Here is a 14093-nt window from a genome sequence, read left to right as displayed (position 1 = left end):
GTGGGTGCAGGGCTGGCCTTCTCTTGAATGGCAGGCAGTCCCTTACTTGTTGCCCTGAGTTATGATGCCGATAGCAAGGAGAAAAAGAGTCACTTGGGGAAGAGTCAAGAAATTTACCAATACTTCACAGTATTTACACAAATGGAGCTGGGAAGAAAGCCCTTTTGGAGAGTCCATGGCTAGCTCCTTTCTGGTTTAGCTTTTGAGCCAAGATAAATATTTCAGAAAACAAATCTCTAGCGCTTTAATGGCCAGCCAAATTTAGTTAAGTTTGACAAACAAACATTCCCAGTCTTGCCCCAACCTACCTCCCCATCCTCTCTCTTGCCATTTTGGCCTACATGCCTTTTGGTTCCTGCTCACTGAACCCTTATATCCCCTGCAAGCCTCAGTCACTTTATGAAGTGTGTCTTTCTAAACTGCTCTTGCCTCTGCCTGGGATACTCTTCTTCCCGTCAATTATTTTCATTCAGCCTTTGAAACAGCTCGAATACTGGCTCCCCGGAAAAGCCTTTGCTCACACAATGCATTGTTAAAAATCTGTGTCACCATGCTTATCTACCTCCTTATGAATCTGGTCATTTTTCTGTCTCTTACTACTAGACTTTAAATTCTCTGGGAGTGGAAAATTCTGTTGTGTTCGTTTCTGTGTCCCTAGGACCTAGTGCCAAGAAAGTATCAATAATTGGTGAATCACTAATACTTTGCCCAAAGCAACCATTCGGGAAGTGTGTCACTGTCAATAATTTCAGTCAAGGCTTTTGCTAAAAACTACTTATCTGCACTCAGTATTTGCTTGAAAATGGAGCCGGGAAGAGTAAGCCCTTTGGAGGGTCCACCTGATAAGTTGTGAACCTGCTGTTTACACCACAGGAAAGACACATGAATCCTAGGATCACAAGCACTTGTGCTTAAATCTCACTTTTGCCCCTTCAGAAAGTTAACATGGATCACTTCCATGGAAACAATCATGCTAATAGCATGGGATACTGTATTAGTAACTTAGTTAAGTATCTCAAAGTTTGGTTCCTTCTTACACTGCTTTCTCACATGCAGACTCCACTGTGATATTAATTACAAAAGCATTCTGTGTTGATCCGAAAGCTAGACACAATTCTAATTGGCACTACATTTAAGTCAGTCACATTAGTTATTGGTATTATAAGGAGACTGTGAATTTCCAGATATCTGAGTACCGCATTGCCTCTTTTAGACAGCATATTTTGATTTCTTTTAAGAGAATATAAATTATTTATCCAGAGCCATCATGGAATAAGGCATTTCACAAACCATATTTTTCTGGATAACAAGTTTTATAAGCAATAGATATTTTCAAGATTTAAAATATTCTCAATGGATATATATCACAATATTGCACAGTGACACTTTAAAAAGAAAACTGGCATGACAAATATAATTTCACTTTTTCTTAATGATTCAGGATCATTATTATCAATGTCAATTACTTCACTATTCTCCATGTGTCCTGTAATTCAATGGTACTCCTGTAGTTCAATGGCAACACTGGGCTATTTGCCTTTATAATAAGTGGATTCAGGTTGTTTTTATGAGTCCTTGCTTTTCATTTCCTCTGCCTCCTCCCCCCAACTCACTTCATTTTTTCAAAAATTACAATCAATGTGTTCTGATGGTTATTTTTCAAATAACTGCCTAGGTAAGAACTTACGAATAGTTAAATTCTCCTAGAGAGCTAAGTGCATGGGCTTTGGAACTACAGTTTGCCAGTCAGAGGCTCCTTCTTTCCTTCAATATTTCTTAATCTGTGAGATGGCTGAGGTTGTCAGAAGAGTAACAGCTGAATAAATGGTCTGTAAAGGAGTGCTCACCATCATGTATGTGCATCATTGGTTTATTACTTTTACTCAAGAGTAATTAGTATTATTATTAAGGTAAACCTCAAATTAGCTATCAACTGTTTAAATACAAATGAAAATTATTGTTCTTAATTAATTCAAACTTAAAAAGCCCAGTCATGAACTTCAGATTCAATAGAAGTACTTGAATGTTATAGAAGGATATTTTTCTTCAGTTATTGACTTTAAAAAAAAAAAATTAAGAATTAACCATTCTATTTTAGCAGGCTTGTATGAAAATTACAAATTCTAATTCAATCCTTTTCACCAAACACTGTGTATGGATAGTCAGTTTCACTATATTTGATTTCTGTTTCATCAGGAAAACAAGAAGGGGAGGGAAGAGAAAAAAAAAAAATGCCCTTTTCATTCATTAAAAAAACCCAAACATTTAAGTGGGAAGCTATGTCTATGGAAGAAAGAAATTTAGTAAAAGGAATGAAATCTGATATTTTATCATTCCATCATAATATTGTTAGAATATTAATCCAATCTTGCTTGTGATCTTTAAAAATGAGAGAATCTGTAAACATTTGGAAGGTGTCACACAGTAACAGATACTCAAAAACTCTACAAGACACTGAGAGACAATAAAGGGAAATCTTGCTCTTCAGAGTTAATCCAAAATAAAACATTCATGTTGGTTGACTTATAAATGAATACCAGCTTATATATCTCAAAATATCATTTCAACCTACAGAGTTTTCCCAACTTAAAAAAATAAAAAGTAGTGGAATATATAAATAAGGAATACAACATATTAACTTAGCTGAATTAGAAGAAAATCATCTTTTTTTCCCCCAATAGAAAAGTCTACTTCTACTTTACAGTGTTTTCCATTGTACCTACAATAATGGCCAGCTTCATGATAGTTACTCTTTTCAAGTTTAAAAACAATAAGTTTTACTGAAATGATAGAATTAGGCAGTGTATTTCTTATTAAATAAGCAAAGAAAATGGATGGATTAAAATCTGGGTTACTGAGAGTTATATCAAGAAGGTACAAAACAGAACTGCAAGTGTTGGTCAGCTGACCTGATCGCTTCTAGCCTTCTGATCTCAGCATTCAATATTTAATACTGACTCTTAGTACTGCCTAGTCAGTTTAAGGAATATTTCTTCCAGGGTATTTCTTAAGCACTTAGATGGTCATCCAAAAGATGGCTTAAGCAAAGCACAGGCCAGGTCTCAGGAATAGAACTCACAATCGTCTAATTCTCCGATAATCTGCTCTGCAACTTTATGAGTCCCATCATTCACTGTTTATGCTCTAGCTCAAGGAAAACAAAACAAAACGAAACGAAAAACACCAAAAACCAAAAAACTCTTCCCATTTGTAAAAAAAAAAAAAAAAAAAAAAAAATGCTACCAGCATCTTTACAGAATGGTAACAGATTTTCACTAGTAACTTCATAAAAGGGCATCCTGCAAAGATTTGTACTCTGTAGGTCAGAGGAATTTGAATTTAATAATTATTCCCTAAAATGTAATAAACCTTCTACTCAAAGTGGTGGACATTAACCACAGTTGATCTACATAAGTTGATAACTGTGTCCTTTAACTTCAGTATTATAAAGAAATTCTTGAGCAAAATGTGTGGATTCCTTAGTAACTGTCTCTAAGAAGAAAGGAGAGAAAAGTAAAATATCTTTTAGAGAGGAGGAGCACTTACTGGTACTTTGAAGGGTGAGGTATTTACAGTGTCCATGGAGTTGGGTTTCTCTGATGTACTGGTCCCTGAGATACTCCGTCTGCGGGGGGACCTTTCTGCCGGCACCTCTGGAAAAGAAGAAAAAAAACATCATTAAGAAACCGAAATTTAGGATCTTTGACTACAATGTAAAATTATTGGGGGTTTTCTCCCCCACAAAAAATCAGTTTCCTTTAAAGGCATATTACATTCTATCTCCACATGATTTCTCTGTTTCTCTCTGTGGTATTCGAACTATCAAGACACTAGGGAGACCTGGTCACAGTTAAGAATCCGCTTTAGCATGACAGATTATAATTTTATCTGTGCACACATAAAAAGTATTTTCACATTTTCTGAGCTATGTTTAAGATCTATAAATTCACTTGATATTCGCATCTCACAGTGCATGAATATACTTCTCTATTTGTCAGCAACATAGGAGTTAACAGAATCCAAAGACAATTTTGGCATTCTTGTGAACAAAATATAGTCTTGTGTTGTACATGATTCGATGGTGTCTGCACAAAGGTCAAAGTTCAGTTCTGTGCAGATAAGATGATTCACCAGACTGCAACCAAAGGGCCATGAGGCGACTGAAAGCTGCTGCTAGGATAAAATAACATATATGCCTATGCAGATATAAAAATAGATCAGCTTCTCCTTGTGCTGGCAATATGACCTTACTAAGATCTTACTCTGTATTCCTAAATCTGTTCAAACTGACCTAACAAGCTTCGGATTTTGCAGATGATGTGATATTTTCTAATTTAATTACTGTACACTATATTAAGGTTACATTTAAACATTTTTTTCATAGAGTGATATAAATATATGCATATATATATGCACATACACACGCACACAGATGATAGATATACACATATTATACCTTTATCACAACTGCTTCCCATCTCCACGTCAACTGACAGACATATAGGAATCCAGCTTCTCAGATAACATTAGATAATCTCAACATGGACAAGGAAAAAAAACACATGCTAAAAAAAGTACTCTGTATTATCTTCCAGATCTTAAAAAATAAGGAGTAAATCGTGACTCCGGAGACTGACATTTTGATTCCTGCTGTTCTCCCTTTAAAAGATAGATGCAGTTTAAACTTCCATTTCTGGCCTCCTGGCCCCTGGGATCCGTGCTACTTCTACTTAAGAGAAAGCGTTTTTTCTCTCGCTCCCTCCCTGTGTCTTGCTCTTCCCCCTCCCTCCCTACAGCTTGCAGAGAGAGCAAGCGAGAAAGAAACACACAGGACTGCAGCTATTCAATCAATCGTTCCGACTGCACATCCTCATTAGTTACTTTCAGGCTATTAGCAGACGCCCAACCACTGCCTCCCCTCACTTACAGAAAATTTCACTGTATTACACTAATCCGCAGCAAGAAAAAAACATTTACTGAAATTTATATTCAGCTAGTGCCAAAAGGACACCATTTTACACAGACCTAGTAATGCACACAAATCAATCCCTCCTATGAAAATCCAGTTGGAAGTGCTTACCCTATTACCATCTTTGCATGCTGGACACTGATTTTCTTTCCACAACTAAACATAACTTCTGTGTGACATCTTGACCAGTAAGACATAAGCCAAATTGCAACATTGCTAATGACAGAGGTTGCCAACATAGCGTCTTATATGCCTGCAGTACAAGAAAGTCCCATGCTATCACTGTTTTAAAATTATGAGCAATAACTGTTAAGTCTCTCAACTTCTCTCTGACCATCAGTGGTTAAATGAGCCTTAATGCACAAAGCCATTTTCAGAATTAGGCACACATGACTTCTAAAAAATGGCAGTACAATTAGCTAAAATTCACGGCAATGGCACAAAGCACCAAATTTAAACAAACCAGCTTTGCAAAGCACTCCGAACAACAAGACCTTCAGACTTTAGGAACGTGACTTTAAAGAATGATTATCCAAGTTAGGCATTTCTAATATATGGGGGGCAGGCTGGTGGGGAGAGGGTCTGGTGAAGACACAAGAAAATCTCATCTTTCCTCTGATAATAACCTATAATTAGAAGATACATGAGATTAAATATTACAGTATAATATATTTTAATCTCTGAATAATTGATGGAGAAACCAAACTTGGAGGAAAATAAGTTCCATTAGCAAGACTAAAATGATCCAGTAAACAGTTTTCCTTAATTTCCAATGTTCTGGATAAGGAAAAAAATGGAAACATTTCCTCATTTTCTTTCAAACACCTAATTATAGTATTCAGGCATATGAACTCATTAAATAAATATATTTCAGTGCTTTTAACAATTTGAAATTATATTGGCTAAAATGAGCAACCGCATGTTAAATTCTAACAAATATGTTACTTGTTGTACTTCTCTTCCTCTTTTAGATTCTCTTTCTGTACCTTGAGAAATATCACAACTCTGGTGTGGCTTAGAGAATATTACTAGGTTCAAAAAGAGGAAATTAAATTTTTCTTGAAGTTTGAACAATTGGCATTGATGAGGGAAAAGAAAGGGAAAAGGAAGGAAATAAGCTGCATGAGCCAATGAGAAGAAGTCTACACTCCCTGACTTTCTCAGCCCCCACAACAAGGCAACTTATCTGCAGATGCAAAAAAAGGCTCTTGAATACCCAAGTTCTTTCATTTTCAGAAGATTCGGAACTGTTTCAAAATGGAGCAAAGGAACGTATACCCAAGCACCAGTGGCCGTTCAGAGCCATGGTGGCAGCATCAGCAAGGGCCGAATTAACAACTCACTGGATTAGTCACAGGCAGGCCTGCATATTAAACTGGCCCAGCTACCTTGAACTTGAAATCTCCAAGCAGAAAGGAAAGCTGCTACTATCCCCCTAAAGCCACCTTTCTGCTGAGTTAGAAGGAAAATCTATACCAGTTCCAGTAGACCAAAATTAGACGGCTCTCTCCCCTGCCCCCACTCACGTTACAGACGCCTGCATTATTTTCACCTGCTATAAGAATTAGTGTTCCTTCATAGTCATAATATTTAATTACAGTTATTTTAAAATATGCTCACTCTCTAAGACTGAGTCAGAGACTTATAATATTGTTTCAGTTAAGGTCTGAAACCATTGTATTCACTTTCTCATCCTCTAAAGATATTTTCCACCTGCAGATTGAAAGGCACAAAAAGTTATAAAATAGAAAAGCCTGGTTAAGTTTTAAATTTATCTCTTCATTTCCTTTGCCACTGGGTATGAACCAAGATGAAGTGACAACTTAAAATGATGACAGACAACCTCCAACGTAGCTCCGCAGGGAACATTATTGAACAAAGCGAACGACTGGGTGCTCTCCCAACTATCTGTGTGATTCTGTGTAAGCCATTTCATCTTTTCTGCTGGATGATTATAGGGGCAAAGGCACTTTTGGTGAAGGATGTGCTTGTTCAACAGACAGGAGTCAACGTCTGTCTTTAGAACCTAATAGTTGTACTGTTCATGACTTTAATTCACTTATCGAGAAGAAATGTCAGAAAGCATTTCAAGGAAGACAAAAAAGCAGGACAGTGTAAAGGAGATGAAGAGGTGTAGTAATTTCACTATAGTAATTACAGTGAATGGGTGGGGCTGCGTTGAGAAGATGAGGTGAGGAAGTCGGCCTTGTAGGTTGATTAGGGAAGAACACTGCGGGCAGGGGGGAGCCAATACAAAGCTCCTGGAGTAAAGTGCAGCGTGGAGGCCTGCGCGTAAGGGACCAGTAAGTAGCAGCAGAAAGCCTGAGACTATGGAGGTGTGCTCAGACCATGTAGGCTCTGTAGGCCTGTATGTGCAGACTTCAGGTTTTTACTGTGAAATGAAAAACCACCTGGTCAAACACATTTCACCAAAAGGTATAATAAATCACAGAGAAACCCTATGGAGAGATACACTTACTGGCACTTTCTTAGGTATTTTCTTTTCAGGAGTTTGAATAATGAATGTGATTGAAATAATTCTGGAATATTCTATGTTTGGAAAGAGAGTAAAGGGAAATGTTTATCATATTAACTGAGGGTTAGGTTCCAAAAGCCCCTGAAAATATCCTAAATGAGAAAGGTATCTGTTGTATCTGTTATCATTATGGCCAAATATCTATAAGCATCAAGTACATTTACTTTTTTTAAAAAATTTTTTAATGTTTATTTATTTTTGTGAGAGACAGAGCATGAGCAGGGAAGAGCAGAGTGAGGGGGAGACAGACTCCGAAGCAGGCTCCAGGCTCTGAGCTGTCAGAACAGAGCTCAACACGGGGCTTGAACTCACGAACTGTGAGATCATGACCTGAGCCCAAGTCGGACGTTCACTGACTGAGCCACCCAAGCGCTCCTACATTTACCTTTTTTTTCAGTCATATTTAACCAAAGTTTGTTTGCCATCATGTCATACATGCACACACTTAACATAAATACCAGGGCTCAGGTGTCATGAATTCTGATACTGTGTGTCACTCTTAGAATAAGTTACCATCGTTAAGAAATGGTTCAAAATAATTTCTTTGAAGAGAAAAAGATGTACTATAAAAGTTATTTAGGCACCTCTTTTGTGACTACTTTGTCTAAGGCAGAAGTATTTTTATGATAATTTTAGCTAATATTGAGTGTTTTGTGCGAAGTGCTGGGCCTGGTATCTATCTGCCTTAATCTTTGGGCCCCTGAGGTGGTAACAATTATTATTCTCTTGGATGAGTGTGGGGCCAAATTTAAAAGAAAATAATAGTTACCAATGTGAAAGTAATTTCATAAAATTCAACAGGAAAAATAAACAAAATGTAGAAAGATACTTATAAAGTTTTAATTTGTTGGACAATGATGTAAGGAACCAAAATACCCTTCTCACAGCAAAAGTCTCTAGTTATGACAGATCAGAAAAACATTACATGTTCACAGATGCAGTCGGTGTGGCATATATCGTGTGCCTGAATACTTCAGATGAAGGGCTACCCGGGTCAATTCTAGTAATTTTGTGCACAGAATTATCAAACATGAATGAACAGGGAGGCTCTGTCCATTACAATTATTCACAGGCCCCTTTAATATTTTGGATATTATATTTAGGAAACAAGTGTTCCAATATTACTCTAGTCTAGAAAGGGGAACTTTTTAGTTCACTTCAAAAACCTTTTTAAAAATCAGTAACATTTCAATCAAGCCTGACAGAAAGTTACACACCAAACTGTGTTTGTGTACGCATTCACGTCACTGAAGTTTCGGGGTGCTGCTGCGAATGAGCCCACTCCACTACCGTCTATTTGCCCTGATATTGTGTAAATGATGACAATAAATAAGATAGGATATGTCAGTGGCTCAAGTTATTAATGAATAAGATAAGCAAAGAACTTCTCTCTTCATGCTGGGAATTCGAAATTAGAACTCCTTTCCCACAGGAGCAGAAGGGAAAAAGAGGAAGGAAAGAAGACTATCAGACAATGGGTCTGTATGTATTCGGTCAAGAAAGACCTCAAAACAAATGGCAAAAGGTGAAAGAGGAAAGGCTTCAGGAGAATGAGATTTTGTGCTTCGTTGGAAGACTCCTAAAAGGCAATGGGACCTTAAAGATTCAGTTGGAGAACAATGTTGTAAAGGAAAAGTGACAAGAACAAAGAGAAGAAAATTATATACTGCGTTTATATAGTTGCTAACACCGTAGCACCTGGGCGTTTATAGACTTCATCCACCTGCTTTTCAGTAGGACATTTTCTGCTGTATCCCAGTTTTACAGCTTTAAAGCCTATGTACAGGACAGTCACTACCATTCAGCTGCTCTGAAATACAAATCCCCAGAGCCACTTTAATTTATCCAATTTGTATCACTTAGACTGCAGGACTTCACTCAAACAAGCCGACCTTTCAAGTTTGCATGCCCTTGACACTGACTTCAATCCAAACCAATTGGTGCTAAGTACACAAACGTGGTGAATTCTCAGGAAGTAAAGCCATTCAGTCTCCCCACCTTTTCTTTACTTCAACAAATTTATTCTCTATTATTATTATTGTTATTTTTAAAATTCCTTCTTATTAATATAATAGGAGAATATATTGATTTCTCTCTGGTCAAGGAGTTTGGACACCGACAAGTACCTCATTTCTTCAACTTAGGACTTCACATGATGATAGTGGATGAGATAGCAGAGAATAGCTTTAGTGCAAACAGCCGTCTCAACCAGAAAGGCTAAGAAAACAGCTCATGGATGTCTACATGGTAGCTTAAGATTCAAACACAAAGCAGATCTCTGGTTCTTTTTTTTTAAATTTTTTTTTTTTTCAACGTTTTTAATTTGTTTTTGGGACAGAGAGAGACAGAGCATGAACGGGGGAGGGGCAGAGAGAGAGGGAGACACAGAATCGGAAACAGGCTCCAGGCTCCGAGCCATCAGCCCAGAGCCTGACGCGGGGCTCGAACACACGGACCGCGAGATCGTGACCCGGCTGAAGTCGGACGCTTAACCGACTGCGCCACCCAGGCGCCCCAGATCTCTGGTTCTTAATGATAACCACCAAGGATCTTAATAATAATAATAAAAACATAACGAACATACCTGCAACACCAAACTATCATTTATTATTCCTTATTACATGCCACGTGTTTTATAGGAGTTATCTCTTCCATCATTACAACAATTCTCTGGAACTATCGCCTCCATTTACAGATAAGAAAACAAGAAAAGATTCTATTATTCTATGTTTGCACAGCTGGTAAAGGGTAGAATCAGGATTGGAACTCACACAGTCTGGATCTATAGTCTGTACTTTTAATTACTATGCATGTTACCCTATTCTCCTTGTGTTTTGTATAATATGCTGTAATGGAGAAGAAATAAGATAAATAGTCATGGAGACCCCAATTTTCCTACTTCTTCCTAAAAATAACTCAAAGGGCTTTAACAACATACACACAATTCTTCATATATTAAAGAGAGGTAAATCACTTAGCATTGTATTATTGTGGTGAGCATTGAGTAATGTACAGAATCACTGAAACTATAATGACACTGTTAATTATATTTCAATAAAAAAAATAATGCGTTATCACATTGCATTCCACTTAACCAGTGATTTGCCAGCCTGGCTGTGAATTCAAATCAGCTGTAGAGCTTTTATTTCATTATTATTATTTTTTTAATGTTTATTTTGAGAGAGAGAGAGCGTGCAAGACAGTGTGAGTGGGTGAAGGGCAGAAAGAGAGAGAATCCTAAGCAGTCTCCACCCTGTCAGCACAGAGCCCGATATGGGGCTTGATCTCAAGAACCGTGAGATCATGACCTGAGCTGAAATCAAGAGTCAGACGCTTAACTGTCTGAGCCACCCAGGTGCCCCAGCTGTAGATCTTTTAATCAAAACACAGATGCCCTTTATCCAAGGGATACAGGTGTGCTGTTTCAAAGGGACACATGCACCCCCATGTTTACAGCAGCACTATCAACAATAGCCAAAGTATGGAAAGAGCCCAAATGTCCATCAATGGATGAATGGATAAAGAAGATGTGGTATATATATACAACGGAGTATTATTTGGCAATCAAAAACAATGAGATCTTGCCATTTGCAACTATGTGGATGGAACTGGAGGGTGTTATGCCAAGTGAAATTAGTCAGAGAAAGATAAAAATCATATGACTTCACTCCTATGAGGACTTTAAGAGACAAAACAGATGAACATAAGGGAAGGGAAACAAAAATAATATAAAAACAGGGAGGGGGACAAAACAGAAGAGACTCATAAATATGGAGAACAAACTGAGGGTTACTGGAGGGGTTGTGGGAGGGGGGATGGGACTAATGGGTAAGGAGCACTAAGGAATCTATTCCTAAAATCACTGTTGCACTATATGCTAACTAATTTGGATGTAAATTTTAAAAAATTAAAAATAAATAAATAAATAAATAAATAAATAAATAAATAAATAAAAACACAGATGCCCAGCTCAGACCCACTGAATTACAACCTTTGGGGAAGGGGAGAGTACAGCCTAGGCATAAATATTACAAAAAGTTTCCTAGGTAAATCTGATATGTATTTCTTTTTTAAAATTGAGGTATTATAGGGGCGCCTGGGTGCCTCAGTCAGTTAAGTGTCTGACTTCGGCTCAGGTCATGATCTCACCACCGTTCATGGGTTCGAGCCCCACGTCAGGCTCTGTGCTGACAGCTTGCTTAGAGCCTGGATCCTGCTTTGGATTCTGTGTCTCCTCTCTCTGCCCCCCCCCCCCCCCCCCCCGCTCACGCTCTCTCTCTCAAAACTAAATAACTGTAGAAAAAAATTTTTTTAACTGAGGGATTATAACGGACATACAGATTGATACTGGTTTCAGATGTACAACCTAGTAATTTGATATTTGCATATATTGTGAATGATCACAATAACTCTAACATTTGTCACCACACATATAGAAATTAAAATAAAAAAAAAATTAAATCTTTCTCTTAGAGGGGTAAGTTAGTGCAAAAAAGCCCACCAAAGAAAATGCTCAATCCTGGAACACTGTTGCTAATAAGAATATTCTAGTCAAGAAACAGGTGAGGAAATGGGGTAAAGAGGGAGAAAGGGGTCTTGCTTAATGGAATGGTGAAAAATGTGAACAATGATTGGAAACAACCTATAAAAACATCTAATACTGATTGCTTGAATTAAAAAGTGATAAAAAGTCCTCCAAAAAATAACCTGACCTTAGTGGGAGGGATGAATACATAGAGCACAGAGGATTTTTAGGGCAGTGAAAAAACTCTGCGTGGTACTGTAATGATGGATACATGTCATTATACAGTTGTCCAAACCCAAAGAATATACAATATCAAAAATGAACCCTAATGTAAATTACAGACCTTGGGTGATTATGATGTGTTAATGCAGATTCATCAACTATAACAAATGTTACTATTCTGGTGGGGGACACTGGTAATGGGAGAGGTTGTGCATGAGGGGGAAGGGGGCTGCACAGTCCTTGTACCTTCCTCTTAATTTTGCTATGAACCTAAAACTGCTCTTAAAAAAATGAAGTGTTAAAAAAACAAGACCAAACCCTGTCCCTCTAAAGTACACCTCTGAAGTACACCTAAGTGGAGAAATAAGTACTCAGGCCAATTCTATGAGACAAAAATAGATAAATAGCATGAAGATCTTAGGTTTTACAAAGAATAATCTTTAAGAAAACATTGTTCAGCATAAAATGATGTTTTTGAGCATTTCGATCGAGTTATTTGTAAAACTTAATCTCACAACTTCATTTTGGTGAATAATATTTTATGTTCAACTCTGGAAGACACTGTCTTCTAACTTACAGAGAGGTAAGAACTGTAAACTTTTTCTATAACTGACTTAATATGTTCTCACTATTAGTATTTTTCATAAATAATTGTGGGTAAAATCTTTGATTTATTCATACCACGATTTCAGTATTCACCTTTAAAAACCTAAAAAGATTTGGTCCTTGATTATGCCAGGGACTTTTAAGACTAGTTTGGGTTTTGTTCCAAAAACAGGCATTAATAGAAAGTACTGAAGTACTGAAAACACAAATATTTGGCCTCTAATACACAGATGAGAACTTATTCATGTACTAAGGGCCAAATATGCATATAGCACTGTACAAAAAAAAAAGTTTACGTTGGATATCAATTCTTAGTGAAGGTATCAGAAGACGGAGAAGCCTATGATGTTGATTTGTACCCCCATCTGCCACCAACGTTGTCAAATCTCTTTTCAAAATGTCTGTTGGCTTCATTTTGTCCATTTTATTTCCACTACCATCTATCACCCTGGTCTTGGACTTTTTATCTTCTCATGCAGATCATGGCAGGACTCTCCTAACTGATCTCACTGACTCCTGTCTTTTTCTGCTGAAAGCTATCCTGCTCGCCATTACCATTAGTAGAAAGCTATCCTGCTCGCCATTAGTTTCCCTAAAACATTACTTTCTTGATGTAATTGCCTTCCTAGAGATCTTAAGATAGGTTGAAAAAAACCACCTGGCATCACCTTTCACAGTCCCTCTTTTCTGCCAGCACCTTCCAACAAATTGCCTTAGACAGATGATCTCTGATCTCAAACTGGTCATATTCATTCCCTATGTCTGATTTTGCTAATGGTTTTCACCTATCTGCCAAATCTTAGGTGACCTTCAATACCAATGTCAGTTCAACTACTTTCACAAAACCAGTTCTAATTATTGACATTTCTTTGATTTCCAATTAATACATTTGTAGAAGTTCATATTACTTGATCATATGTTCTTTAGTTTCAGGTACCAAACTACATTCCTGCCCAATACAGTATTCTGCAAGTGATGTCTTGAACAAGGTTTAAATAATTTAAGATTTGAGTAATAGTGATCTTGCCTCAATTTTTAAACAAATTCTAGTAAATAGAATTCTCTCAATTTTAAATATGCAATGTTCTCATAAACCATTTACACTAAATTTTGCTTGTCTGCAAGGAGTACTAAAACAAAATAAAATAATTAGTAACAAATAAATTTGAACAACTAAAAAATAGTTCAGTATAGTCTGACAACCTTTTTTTTCTCCTTTAATAAACATATCGGGT

General features: G+C 37.1%; 1 protein-coding gene across 6 annotated transcripts in view; it reads right to left on the bottom strand.

Annotated features, from left to right (window-relative positions):
• Positions 1 to 14093, bottom strand: part of RASAL2 (RAS protein activator like 2) — a 348451-nt gene that overhangs the window by 78894 nt on the left and 255464 nt on the right. For all 6 annotated transcript variants that reach the window (XM_042925859.1, XM_042925862.1, XM_042925863.1 and 3 more), the window contains one exon: positions 3547 to 3653. In XM_042925859.1, coding sequence (XP_042781793.1) covers positions 3547 to 3653 — 107 coding nt within the window. The remainder of the gene's footprint in view (positions 1 to 3546; positions 3654 to 14093) is intronic.

This window comes from Panthera leo, chromosome F3 (genome assembly GCF_018350215.1).
Source record: "Panthera leo isolate Ple1 chromosome F3, P.leo_Ple1_pat1.1, whole genome shotgun sequence".
Taxonomy (NCBI): domain Eukaryota; kingdom Metazoa; phylum Chordata; class Mammalia; order Carnivora; family Felidae; genus Panthera; species Panthera leo.
Note: the sequence above shows the minus strand (reverse complement) of the source record. Positions and strands in the feature narration are given on the sequence as shown.